This window comes from Lontra canadensis, unplaced genomic scaffold (assembly GCF_010015895.1).
Source record: "Lontra canadensis isolate GAN:19392208 unplaced genomic scaffold, GSC_riverotter_1.0 scaffold35, whole genome shotgun sequence".
Lineage (NCBI taxonomy): Eukaryota > Metazoa > Chordata > Mammalia > Carnivora > Mustelidae > Lontra > Lontra canadensis.
Window position 1 is genome coordinate 18,963,524 of NW_022631029.1, and position 14,664 is coordinate 18,978,187.

Sequence of the window (14,664 nt, forward strand, 5' to 3'; positions counted from 1 at the left end):
CTTTCTTCATAGGGATTGATTGTTACATGAATTAAGTAAAATAATCTATGGTACAGTTTTGCAAATTGGAAAATGTCAAGTATTATTATTACCATGAAATTTCTTGTGGATTCACTGAAAGACTCCATTTGGGCTATTGCCCCCTTCAAATTCCTCCAAGAGTATTGCTTATAAAGATGTGCCCATTTAAGTATCTATAATTTAAGCATGTGAACTGCATCTCATAGGCTTAGTTATTTTTTTTTTTTAACTTCAGGATGTTTTACTCCATTAAAATTTTGCTCCGTAATACTATGGGAACTTTCACCATGACACGAATATCAGGCAATCAGGTGTCAGCATTCTTTTGAGTAGCAGGACGGCACTTCTGTGAGAAAATGTGTGATTGTGCGGTTTGTAAGGAGAAAATGATACAGTGTCTGGGGTTTGCTCTTAGATACTTTAGCAAAGGAAAAATATGGATAGGTGAATATATTTGGCCAAATCTGAGGAAGTGAGGAATCTGGGTCCCTCGTGCTATTCTGTCTACTTGTGTCTAGGCTTGAAATCTTCCTAATACATATTTTAATTGTCTTTTACAGATGCAGATTTTCTTTTATAATCCAGATGACTTTGACAGCTTTCAAACCGCAATTTCAGAAAACAGAATAATCGGAGCCATGGCCATATTTTTTCAAGTAAGTTAATGGTGGCTCAAGTACTTCAACCAGAGAGTTCTCTGAGTACTTTTTTTTTTAATTCGCCGAATTGTTCTGTGTCTAATGAATGCATCTGTTTTCTAGTTCACACCTGTCTAAATGAAAGATATTTCATATTGTCTAATGTGTGATTTAAAATGTAAATAAGTATGTTGAGAAACATAATGAAAATTTTTGCATGAATTATTCTGATTTTATTGCTACTTGACTGGTGCACAGATTGAAGAACACATTTATCATCTAAGTTACATCACTGCTGAAGCGTTTTGAACAGGTTCCTCCAGCATATTAAAAGGCTGATGCAAAAAAAAAAAAAAATGTGATTTTCTTTGGAGCAACTTTAAAATTTGACATGACTTGCAAATAGATTAATAAATAGCATCAGTCACTTCTCTGAAGAGACCCCCTTTCTTTCCCTCCCAGAAATCCCCATGGTAACAAAAGTTTTCACTGAGACCATTTCCAAGCTAGTACCTTTATGAACTTCCATACTTTCTTTCTCTTTTTTATTCTGGTCATAGTGAGTTTTTCTTCTGGCTCGTATGTTGGTTCTATAGCTAGAAGCCAAACATTGTATCCTTCCATTGGATAATACTGTCCAGGCTTTTTATTAATTCACATCAAATTGAAGTAGTGTCAACCATCAAGTGTCTTGAAACAGTAACTGAGAGGAGACGTGGTGCTTTTTTGGGCGGAAAGTAACCTAAGCAGTAGGTATGTGACTTTTCTTTCAGTCTTAAAATTTGCCTGAAGTCTACATACCAGTGTTTCTTTCATCAGTGAGTCATTGTTGGACAATGATATCTTTCTGACAACTCAAAGGAATATTTAAGACATCAGAACCTTTCCCATCATGGGTCTTTAACCTCTGCCTTTTGGGGCAAGCTTCTTTGTCTTTGAGATGGACCCATTCTTGTTTGGAGTATGTTAATTTCACCTCTCTTTTTAGCATATGACATATGATAGACAATTCTATCCAGTGCTCTCACTACCTTTTAACTACATTTCCCCCTTTACTTTCATGGATAAAGGTTCAAATGGAAGATTATTTATGGAAAACTGAAAAACCCAATATTCTACCTAAACCTCAGAAACCGTAAGAGTGGTGGTCATTAGGATTGGTTATGGCACTGTTTTTCAAACTGTGGGTTCTGACCTACTAGTGGGCCATGAAATAATTTTAGTAAATCCTGCCAGTACTTTTAGAATAATGATGGAGCGGAAAAAATAATCAGAATATACCAGAGTGTATTACTCATAATAAGGGTAAATTTTGTTTGTTTGTTTGTTTGTTTGTTTGTTTTTGGTAGGACCTTTTTTTAGTTGCTTTTATATAGAGAGGCATAGTGGGTGTGTAACTTGGTCATGTTACAAAACATATTTCTTACCATGGCTCATGGTCTGATATTTTGTAAGTTATCTGTTTATGTATTTGGTTGATCTCCCCATTGTTTTTCCACTACATCTCTTTTCCCTGATTACTTTCATAAATCAGTTGAGCATCATGTTTTAAAAACTCATTCACTAGCATCAAAACTATGTGCTTTTGAGTCCCGTCTCTACTTAATAGCTGCATAATGGTGATGGAGTTATTTAAACTTTCCAGCCTCAGTATTCTTACCTGTGAAATGGGGATAGCAGCTTCTGTCTATACCATTAAGATTGTAAGTAGTCATTAAATGAAGCCCCTAACATGGGTTCTGGCACATAGTAGACATTTTTAATGCCAAATAAAGTCTGTATCCATATCCATGCAATTCTTTTTCTATGGGATGGAGGCCTATAGTATATGGGTCTTCTTCGCATGAACAGAGGGCTGTTTTGGGCACTGCCCTGTGGGCAGGTTCCTTGGGTTCTATCTATCTATACCCTTTCTGCATCTAAACCATGATCAGTTTGCCTTATGCAATACTGAGGTCACTTGAGCCATTCTTGAACCGTACCCACTTCCGTGGTTAATCCCTTGTTTTCTGTGATTGTCCTCTTGGACAGTATATTTTCTTGTAGCGATACCTCTACTATAGCTACACCATCAAATCAACCCTCTCCTCCTTCTATCCTGCCCACGCATGCCCAGCCCAACCAGGTCTTACTGTATAGGTCACCTTTCTTATAGGAAAACAAAGATTAAAAATGTTTCTGTGAGTCCTGGAAGAACCAGTTCATAATATGTGCTATGCAGAAGGTTTCTGTGCTTTCCAGCTCTATAAACTGTTGTGAAATGTAAGACCAGTTAGGCAGGTAAAGCCCATTGGTGTACAAACCAGCAGAACACCTCAGTGTGAAATGCAGGTTTTAAATTTTTAAAGTATTTCTAGGGCATGATGACTAGTTCACATGCAAAGATATATTTTATCTGATAAATCCTTCTAAAAATTTTGGGTTGCTGCCCTGTGTACACAGCACAGAAGGTAGATAACGTAAAATAGAACAGAATTTTTTTTTAGATGCCAACAGTGTTGAGCAGCTTCTTTTGTTTCCCTCATAAGTCCACATATGCATTTATACATCTTTGTTCAAGCAATGGAGAGGAAGATAGTGTTGCTGTTTTTTAAGTCTAATAACATTCAATACTTCGAGATCTTTGTGGTTTGCTGTAAGATTGTTAAATTTCTTCCCCCAAGTAATCAGATAAATCTTCATATATATTTTCAAATTCAAACCTGATATCTTGCATTTTGGTATTGAGGAGGTATTTATCATCTACTCAGCACTGATTCAGTGCCAGGGAAGGCAGTAGTTGCTACATTAAGTAAAATAAATGCAAGCAACTCCTGCCCACTAGGACCTCACTGTCAGGGTCGCATGTGATAATGGCTAGTGAGAGGTGAGTGGAGAAAGCCTTATATTTGTAAAGAGGCTGTGTGCTGACTTGGTGCTTATAAACACACATATTAATTATCCAGAGTGACGTGATGTAAATGACAGGTGCATGTCTAGGCAAGGCTGAGTTCCATGTAGATGTTGTTGTCCTGATGTTAACTTACTCTGTACCCTAGAATGATGTTCTTACACCTTCAAATTTTCAGTATCTTTGTTTCTCTTTTCTTCCTTATGTGCCCGTTATTTTGCATGATTTCAGCTCTCCCGCTGCCTTTGCTGTGATTGGATATTATAAAGTTCTTAATGTTTCCAAAGCACTGAAACAAGCCCAGGCCTGGTGTGCACATGGTTGACCAATGAACTGTATGTTGGCCTCGCCTAGAACCACTGCAGGTGGTTCTCTTGTAGCTCACAGGCATGCTTGTTGAACCTACATAGCATTTACTGTTCTCTTCTTCAGTTGAAGGTGGAAGATATTACATAAAATGTCCTGATGATGTAGCAGTGATTGAGATGCGAGTAGGGGCTGTCTGTGACTGCAGAGGGAGCCTACATTCCCATCGCAGCACTATCTTTATGCCTTCATGTCAACATGATCTTAATAAGATCATGACCCCCAACCTGAGCACCAGTAATTTAAATGGTGACTGATATCTTTTTTTTTTTTTTTTTTTTAAGAGAGCAAAAGAGAAAAAACAAGTTGCGGGGGGACGGTGAGGGAGAGACAGGGGCTGAGCGAGGGATAGCAATAGGGGTAGAGAGAGAACTCTAAGCAGGCTCCACACCCATCATGGAGCTGATGCAAGGCTTGATCTCGTGAGCCTGAGATCATAACCTGAGCTGAAATTAAAAGAGTAGGACGCTTAACCGACCAAGCCACCCAGGTGTCCCTGACATCTTTAGATTGCAGAGTTGAAAGTCATTCTCAATGCTGAAAGATAAGCATCTTTCAGGTAAGCCAGGTCTCCCCCAAGTGCTTCATAGGAGCACCATTGCAGGAAGGAGGGACCACTTCCATGTAGGGAGAATAATGAATCACAGCAACCACATATGCTCGTGCACATTTGAGGCCACACAGTTCTAGAAGATTCGCTCACTTCATAGGCACTGGTGAGTAATGTGTCTAGAGGAACAAACACCTTTATTCTAATTCACACACATCTTTGGATCAGGAACCCTCTAGAAGATCTAAGAGAATGGTAAGGGGGGAGGTTGATTTTAAAGGGTTTTTAAAACAAATACTTACAATAAGAATGGGCAAAGGCTGGAGATATCTATTAAACCACTAAAGAGAATAAGTGCTGTGTAGCTAATTTATAGAAGTACAGAAATTAAAATTGTTGTCTTCTGTTGTTAAAGTAGAATCTCTACTCTTCTTTGCTGTTAGCCTGATTTGAATTCCTGTAAAAATGTAAAATACCAAATGCCATTAAAATACTCTTGAAAAATATTCTGTTATTCTGATAATACTCTACCTAGCTTATCTGTTTAAAGAAAGAAATATTAAAAACTTAACGTTGACAAGACAGCTGAAATGACAGGCGAATGATTAGGTAATTTGTGGAAGGATGCTTTGCTTTGAAAACAACACACAAAAGGATTTGATTGGCTCTGGCTTAAGTTTATGACTAGAGAATACCAGGTTCTTAGAATGACCTTACCTTAGGTAGCCTGGATGTTTTTAGACCAAGAAGTCTTCCATCATCTCCATCTGAATTGTTTTTTTTCTTCCACTGTTTCTTCACTGCTCCTTCCTTGTTGATCACTTCCCTCCATTTCCCATCAGAATCCACATGGCTTCAATCCGTGCAGACATCTTACTGGCTTTCCATCTGGTGCTCCTACAAAGTTGGTATCCCCAAGCTTTTTGCAGTTGTGATCACTATGGGTTTATGGGTTTGATGATTGTGTTTTTTTCAAGAAGCACATGATTATTGTTGAATTTATCATTTGAGGGGGGCATCTCCTTTGTTTTACTACCTAGTGGTAATTGTTGGAATGCCTAAAATTTTATTTATATTTCCTGATTCCCTTGGGCTATGGAATTATAAATGCATGATTTTTTTTTAAAGCAGCTACAATTAGAAACTTTTCTCATGTGCTGTTCTCACCAGCCTCCTTGGTAGACCTTTCTGGGTAGAGTGTCTTCAGAATCTTAGCATCAGACACAAAGATATAAAATTTTTATTATGTCTGCATCTAGCAGCCCAGTCAATGGCGTCTGTCTTGTACATTGAAGAAATAAATTGGTTCCTGATTTATTTATAGATTGTCTTAAAGTGTTTCTTTTTGACAACTGATCTTCAATGAAGTTTCTTCATTTAATGTTTCAGTTTCATTCCTCCTGGCAATGTTGAGCCCCCTTGTTCCAGTTTTTTTGTTTTGTTTTTGTTTTTCCTATTCCTGTTAAAATTTCTGCCCAGAATATGACCGTGGTCGCTTGGTTTTCCTCTTAATGCCTCTGGTTCAGTGGTTGCCCCCCTTTTCATTTCTGCCCTCCCTTTAGAGTCTAAAGCAAACTTCAAAACTCAAATGTTTCACAAGTTGCTAACCCATTCTTTATATCATGTCGGTGGTACAGACTGCTTAATTATTTTTCTCCATCTGGAGAGGCTTAGTAATTAAATGAAATGGCAGCACCTGGGATTATTTATAGACCTTGAGAAGGCAGGAGGAGTTCTTGATGACTCATCTATCTAGGGCTGGCAAGGAAGGCTTTTTCTCCACTTCCCTGCATTTCGCCTCCCCCACTTCCCCACACAGGTAGATGGGATTCGTCCTTCCTTTAACCCGCTGTTCTCTGAGCATTCCATTGCGCATTAAAGCTGTTACTTTACTTGCTTGCTTCTGCCTTTGTACTGTGAGATCATTGAGGACTGGGAGTCTTCACTTACTCATGAGTGCATCTCTTGCAGGTGACTAATACTGTGGCTTGGTTGTGCCATTATTTAACTGAATTCAGGGGAGACAGACTTAGGCTCTGTCGTCTTGAATGGAGAGCCCGTCAGCTGGGGAGTATCAGGTGTTCTTCTTGGTGGTCTTCTTGGAGTGTGATCTAGTAGATACTTTGGCCCCAGGAGGTGAGGGACCTGAGACTAAAACAACAGAAACTCTTTGAGTTTGTACAAACTCTTCCGTTTGTACCCCACCGCCCATCTTTCCCTTGCCCTCCTATCAATGCCTTGACCTCAGTTTCTATTCAGGAAATAGATATTGAGTAGGGCTAAGTTATCAGAAACCTCTCGGGGTCCTCCCATAACATGAATCATCTGTGTTGTGAGGAGGATGTCTAGTAGTTGTGTAAGCTTCACCTAAAAGGGACTGTGGTCATGCAGAAATTTAAGACCATCTCTTGATAAGGTCAAGGACATGAACGTGAAGGCTATAAGCCTCCTGATTCACTGAGGATGGTAACCGTCTGACAATGGTAGTGGGACTCCATTGGGTCTGACATGCCAACAAAGGAATGTTTCTCCATTTATGCCTGTGGTTGTGAAAAGGCAACAGGGCTTTACAAGTCTTAAAGTAGGCCTCAAAGGAGTGTTTCAGTGCCAAGAATAAAAGGATATATCTGTATCAGAGAATGTTTTTTATGAAGTTTCTTACTAGAGCACCTGGGTGGCTCAGTCAGTTGAGCGTCCTACTGGATTTCAGCCCAGGTCATGATCTCAGGGTTGTGAGTTTGAGCCCCGTGTCAGACTCATGTTCCACATGGAGTCTGATTGAGATTCTCTCTCTCCCTCTGCCTCTCCCCCTGCGGGGCGTGGGCGCTCACTCTCTATCTCTTTTTTTCTCAAATAAATAAGTAAATCTTTTAAAACATAATAAAAAATAAAATCTCTTACCAGAATGCTTTTATCTCAGTAGGTGGTGGATGGAGAGGCTTTTGTGGATTATTTTTCTGTATTTTTTTTTTCTGGCTTGCCTCTGGTTGCTTCTTATTTGTATCCTTCTGGGGTCTCTTTGTGATAGTTGATGGGTTAGTTTCTGTGTGTTTGAAGGCGCCTCTGTGTAGGTCTCTTTGCTTTTCCTTGCTCTTGTTATTCTTTACATGTTTGTGTTTTTCTTCCTCTGACCCCCTTTTTCTCCTTCAGTTTCTCTAACTGAACAAAATGCAGTATTTTCTCATTTATTCATGCACTCATTTGCTAACTCATTTGTTCATTCTGCGGTATTTATTAAGCACCTTTTCTGTGCCTTTCTCTATGAAAATTGTCAATGTATCCTCAGAATACTAGCCTGCCTGCAAAGTAATGGGGAACTGGAGGTTTTGAAAAGAGTTGGCCTCTGAATCCTTTTTTCAGTGGTAGCATCATTTTATTACTGGAATAAGAAAGGAGGATCAATAAAGGGAGATGAAATATCAAGTAAAAAATACAATTATATCTCATACATTTTTCAAAATGGTAAATTTTCATTCTAAAGTATCAAGTTCCTATTTGTGAATTTCTTTTTTTTTTTTAACCATTCCCTAGGAATCTTTTCCCTTTTTAAATGAAGAATACATTTGCTATCAGTTCTGTGGTTAGTTCTAATTTTTTTTTTTTTTTAACTTTTGACCATTCCTGTTGCGGATGTGAAACAAGGGCCCCTATCACATAGAAAAAAAAGGAAAGGAAGGAAGGAAGGAAGGAGAAGAAGAGAGGGAGGGAAGGAAAGAACTAAAAGAGAAAAGGAATTACTAACTATACCTATCTACCAACACCCACCCCAAAACCCAGTAACTGTTCTTCAGTGGGAGAACTTATGAGTTTGAGTCAGTGAGTGATGGTGAGTTATAAAACTTCCTTCTGAGACTGCTTTTCAGGATATTTGCCATACACTGATAGGATTCTTAATTTATTCCTTGCCGGTTGCTGCTGTTTGAATATCATCCTTCTCACATTTTCTACATCCTTGGTTTTATCCAGTTATAAGTTCACTTCTTTCACTACATTACCTAGAAGTGTAATTTCAGAATGTTTGGGGTTGATTAGCAAGATTTTTTTTTTATACACACACACAAAATTAAAATACATATGTTCCAATTAAACTATTTTAACAGCTAATTGATTTCATGCGACTTACCATTAAGTGAAGGCTGGAGTCATTTTTAATGTTCAAATGCAATTTTGGAGTAGATTTGTGGATGTACAACATTCAATTTATAGCCTATCAGGTGTTTTCAGTACATCTCTTGTCTGCAAATGGCCTATAATTCAGATTTCCTCTTAACAGACATTACGGAGGACAATTTAATAATTGGCAAAGCATCACATAATTAAGAGACTTTGAAAAAGACCGTGTGAAAATCTTCCTTAATTAAATCATTGCACTTCAAGGATGGTTACCAAGTACTTTGCCTCTGTATCTCAATAAGTGAAAATAGTTTAGAATCTGTCATTTAGTTTGCCTCTGTATCTCAATAAGTGAAAATAGTTTAGAATCTGTCATTTAGTTTAGAATTTAGTTCTTTGGGCCATTTGTTCTCATAGAAGTCGTAGAATCTGATTGTCATAGTCTCAGAAAAAATGCAAGGAACTCCATGATGACCCACCAAACAGGACAATTCAGAGACCTAGCTCTGAGGGGTTAAGAGGTTGACCATCATCCCCTAGCTCTTTGGCATCTACAAGCCTAGTTTCCTGACTCCTGATCCATTCTCATTTTCCCTAGCCTTATTCTTCTTGGAGTATGATCTAGTAGATGATTTGGTGGACTACACTTTTGGGAGAACAGTTAAAGCACTTTGCATCCCAGGTAGAGAAGCAGGTGGTAGTTCTTTTTCTTCTTCCTCCCCTCTCCTAGACCTAGTTGAATCTGGCACTTGGGTGGCTCATTCAGTTAAGTGCTGGACTCTTGGTTTTGGCTCAAGTCATGATCTCAGGGTCATAAGATTGAGCCTATATCAGGCTCTGCACTCAGCAAGAAGTCTGCTTGACATTCTCTCTCTGTGTCTCCCTGCCCTTCCCCCTGCTTCCTGCATACACATACCTCCACCCTCTCTCTAAATCTTTAAAATAAATAAATAGAATACAAATACTGCTAATAAAAGTTAGTATCTATTATGGATTTAATTCATGGAAAATGCTAATAAAATAAAATGACTATATTCAATATTCTCTTATTTAACCTTTACTGGGACCCCTCAAGGAATTATTACGCTCTTTTTACAGTTGCAGAAGCTTGAGGCATGGAGCTTCTTTTCATTGTCAATTTTGCAAGCCTACACAGGCCAATAGATGTTAAATCCAATATTTCAATAGCAACAGTTCATCTCCACAGTCTATGCTCTTAGTGGAATACCGAATCAGAGGAGTTACTATTCTGTTTGAAAGGGTAGAGAAAGAAGCAGATATCATTGGTTCTGATAATTATCACGTGGATAGAGGTTCTTCAGGGCCTGTGTTAATTTTGCTGGTACCTGAAGAGCTATTATCTTGTGACTTAAAACTGTGTTCTTATCCTTTCTGTGAAGAATGAAAACCTTTGATTCTGTTCTAAATTCTCTTAAGCTCTGTGCCTGTAATTATTTTATACATTTGATCACAGCCTTTTTTTTTTTTTTTTTTTTTGCTTCCTCTTCTTTATAAAAGGTATAAAGAGTATGAATGGTGTGGTTAGATTAAGGACAGTGTGAGAGGATGGGGTAAAGATTTAAACAGTCACTTATTAACTTTTTTAATGACAGTGGTTCTTATAGGGGAGGAGGGAGAGGACAGGAGATTTTGCCTTGTGGCTATGTCTGGAGACACTTGATTATCCTATTGGGGTGTCATTGCTACTGGCATGTGATGGATAAAGATAAGAACCACTTACCCAGTGTCCCACAATACACAGGACAGCCCCTCCCAGCAGAAAAGTATCTGGCCCAAAATGTCAGTGTTGAGATTGAGAAATCCTGCTTCATGGTCCTCAAGTAAGTATTTGAGGGCACGTGAAGTGTTGATTTCAGTGGTTGGGGGAGCTGTTTGCATTATTCTGCTCATTGATGGCTGTAGGAGTAACTAAAAATTTCGTGCCTGAGAAGTCCCCAGTCCCTGGCCAAACAAGGTATAATCACCAGGGATTTAAAGACAAGGTATGAAGATTTGCATGCCAAAATATTTAAATTGGCCCTGTTTTACATCAGCCCACATATTCCAGGCTCACCTATAACCCCTTTAAATTAAGGAGCCCACATGGGTATTTACTTCCAGATACTACAGTGGTTTGTGAAAGGAGCACCGATTTGATAAAACTTTCCTTCAGACACAGAAAAGTAAACAAAGGTAAGAGCATGTGCAAATGCCTTTGAACTTGAAATCAGCAGGAGCTGGTTTGAAAACCTCAAAGATCAGTGGAACTCCCTTGTGGAGGTTATAGGAGGATCGGTCTCTGCAAATCATAGCACTACCCCGGTCCCGTGGCTTCACAGAAGTAATTTCCCAGGGCAGGATTCTAAAACTATTAATGCTGGTTTTATTTTAGAGGTTTGTTATTGTCTCTGAAAATCTTGTTACTCTCTGTGCATCTAGGCATTGTCCCAGAGGAATGATGAACTGTCTTTAACTGTATGAGTCCTGAGGCTACTTACCCGCAGTGCTGTAACACAGGTTTGCCTCTAGAAGCAGCTTACGAATTCTTTTGTATTGAGGGGCTACATGGGAACAGTTTGTTTTCTCTGTCTGTAGCATCTTGATATATATGGTATGTCTGTACCCATCTGAAGCCCAGAGCCTATTTCTGGAGGGTGCCTCTGACACATACTTTCCAAGCACATGTACCATTTCCGTGGTGTTTCAAGACAGACCAGTTTGCATAGATCTTTCCTATTTAGTGGAAATCCATTCAGTCATTTTTCCAGGATGTGATAACAAACCAGTAGGAAACTGCGTTTCATCTTTTGGTGTGAGACTGTGTATGATTTGCCAGTAGCCCTGTTTCCTCTGTACCTTGATCTTGGCAAGACTGCTTGGCCAACTGTGGTATTTTTCAGAAATGCAATTCCTTAGGTTTGTGAAGGATTAGGAGACAGAGACAATGGGGAGAACTTCCAAAACAAATATTTTATCCTTCCTGCCTTTTACTTGCAACAAGTAAATGTCCAGCTGGGATTGAGTAAAAGCCACAGTAGTGGGCGCTTACCTCATTTCTTGGTCAAGACTGCCAATGTGTCTTTCGAGAAAGTTATTCGTATTGGATCCTTCTCCTGTTTGGGGCTTTCTTTGTGAGATCTGGGAGACCTACTTGTATCTTGACTTCGTCTGGACATATCTGTACAACAGATTCTGTTTTTCTTAACCTTTTGTATTTTCTGGATATGTATGAAATTACATGATTTTGATATGCATGCAAATTCCTAGGTAACTGTATATAAAATAATACGATAGCACTAATTAATTTAGAGATTACTTACCTGGAATTTGGGTTTTCTAAGGTTGAGGTAAGCCAAGACTGATGCTGACGAAAGTGTTAATTAAGCACATCAGCCCTATAGACAACATTGAATGAGAAGAATTGCTTAATCTGTGTATTTCAATTGAGTATTATCAACCAATTTTTTGTAGTATTCATTTGATATCAGTCCTTCGGTTCTAATAGACAACTTTTATATATCATTTATTATAAATGGGTTTGGTGAGGAGTATTCCTAAAAATCACACTACCAGAAATTAGTTTGCATCACATGAGATAAAATTATATACTCTGAATACCCAGTTCTTACTCTTTGATAATTCAGTTCTTAGAACTTCTAGATTCTATTACGAAGGTCTTACTCTACTTTCTGCAGTGTTTTCCTAGTATTTTGGCATTCTTGAGCACCATTCTAATGAGGTTTCAGTGAATTATTTCTATTTTTAGTCACTCTCCAAAGGTGGCTGCCAGGCACTGGTTCTTTTTTTTTTTTTTTTTAAAACAACCAATTATAGGGTTTAGTGCCAGATGTCTCAGAAATGGAAGCAGCTAACTAACACAAAGCCAATTCCTAAATCTTTCAGGAAAGGAAATGAATATTTAGGGCTACATCTGAACTTGGTAGGCTGACTAGCCCTCCCCTTTTTTTACTGTCAAGCAGCCGAAAGCTTTGGTTCTTCTCTATTTTGCATTGTATAGATGTCCTCATCCCACTAAAACAGTTCCGACAGGTAAAATCACAAGTCTTCTAGAAAGAGATTTCCAGTTTCTGATTCTCTTCGAATATAAACAATGATTTTTTAAAACAGGTGATAGTTATGGACTCTGGTCCTATATCAGGGCCTCTGCCAATTCTGTCAAGCATTCTACATACATCATCCCACTCAGTTCTCCTAACAGCCCTCTGAGAAGGAGATTCCAATTCCAGAACCTTCCCCAGATGCTTCGATTCCCTTCGATGATGAAATCAGTGTCTAGGAAAACTGCTGAAGAGGGTTGGGGTTTTGGAGTGAAAAGCTTTATGCTACAATTCCGACTTGCCACTCACCGGCATGTTCCCCTGGACTATTTCTTCATTCCCTCGCTCTCTCAATTCCTTCTGTCCATCAGATGGAACTACTGATAGCCGATGGGTTCGTTGTGAACTTCAGATGAGATCCTGTATCTGAGAGCACCAGGGTGCAGAACTTTGAAGCACTCCATACCGTGTGTTAAAACAGTGACGATGATGGTGGCAATTAGTAACAACTAGAGATCAAAGGGAATGGTTTGAACCATTAGTCTTGGATGTCCCAAAGCCTGGCCCAGAACCGGTAACGTTCAAATAAGCATGTTGCTCTCGGGGCATCAGACGTGCGCCACCTGCCATCGCACTTGCGTTTTGGTGAAGGGTGCTTCAGTTCTCCCGATGGCCTTGGCTGGGAGACAGGATTCTGAATTTTCAGTGGTGGTTGTTGGTGCTGTCACTCACTAATTCAAGAGGAGGTAACCGAACTCAAATTTCCTCAAGGAGCATCGACACGTCTCTCTTACTACTTTCAAGAGGAGCTAAAGTAATTAGTTGTAACACCTTGGCTGGTGAAATAAATAGTTGTTTAATTGGAGCCTCCAGTCATCCGAGAGAGAGACAAGCAACATACGACATGGGCCTGGATGCCCGCAGATGGCAGGGAGGCCGTTTGGAAGTAAAAGAGCCTCATCAGGTTTTCCGCTGGCCCCCAGTGACTGCTTAATTCCTGGGAGTGAGTTTCTCTCCAGTGTCAAAGTTGTAAACCAGGCAGCCTTTATGTGGCCTTATTTGTGCTGGAAATATATCCTCGTTTATGCGATCCCTTATTAGTGTCTGCTTGCTTAGAGGCACTGCCAGCAATAATGATGTGATCGTTACAGATTTTTAAATACCACGGCATGTGAATTATTGCCTATTGTGGCAATTCATTTCAATCATCCTTGCGTTTGATGCGCACTGAAGATTAGGGTTGTGAGGAGGAGGTGTGTTCCCTTCTGCGTTTTGGCAAGTGTGGCCATGTCCCCCCTCATCGAAGGGGAATGAGATAATCCCGAACACATATCCTTCTTGGCTTCTTTCCTGTGGCCCTTCTCCTGCTCCGTTGTTGATTCCCTTTGCAAAGTCATGGAGTCATGACGGTGTCCTGCATACAGCAGTCAGCACAGTGTCCGGAGGACTGAATAAAGCATCCCTGTTGTTGAGGACATTACTCCATGCTCTCTCCGCTTCAACACACACACACGCACGCACGCATACACGCACACGCACACAGATGTACACACACACACACGTGTGTGCACACAGACGCGTGCACATGACCACACACCTTGAGGCTCCTTAAGACAAGGACCGCTGCTAATTTGGTGTTAATCGTCTCAGTGCTGACCGTAAAGATAGTGAAAGCAAGAGACAACACTTAAGAGTCTGCTTGATAAACGAAATGGACTCTGAGGCCCGGATGCTTGATTAAATCCCAGTTCTGCCCATAAGTAATGGTAAACTTTAGTCAGAGTCACTTAGCCTTCTTGTCCCTCAGTTTTCTCATCTGGAGAATGGAGCCAATAATAAGAGACCTATCCTGGAGGGTTGTCTCAAGGACTGTAGTAGTTCACACAGGGGGAATTGACTATGTGCCCAGTCCATAGGAGGTCCTCCATCTGTGTAAGCTTTCATGATCACTGAAGCAATAGCACGTGCTGTTGTTTATGCAGTGGTAAAAATTAGCCACCCAGCATAACAGGAACGTAGACGGAGTGG

At 39.7% G+C, this 14,664-nt stretch overlaps 1 protein-coding gene across 1 annotated transcript in view; it reads left to right on the top strand.

Moving 5' to 3' along the window:
* Positions 1–14,664, top strand: part of PTPRG (protein tyrosine phosphatase receptor type G) — a gene marked incomplete at its 3' end in the record, with an annotated part of 610,637 nt that overhangs the window by 488,054 nt on the left and 107,919 nt on the right. Inside the window, exon 6 of the mRNA XM_032868500.1 lies at positions 582–677. Coding sequence (XP_032724391.1) covers positions 582–677 — 96 coding nt within the window. The remainder of the gene's footprint in view (positions 1–581; positions 678–14,664) is intronic.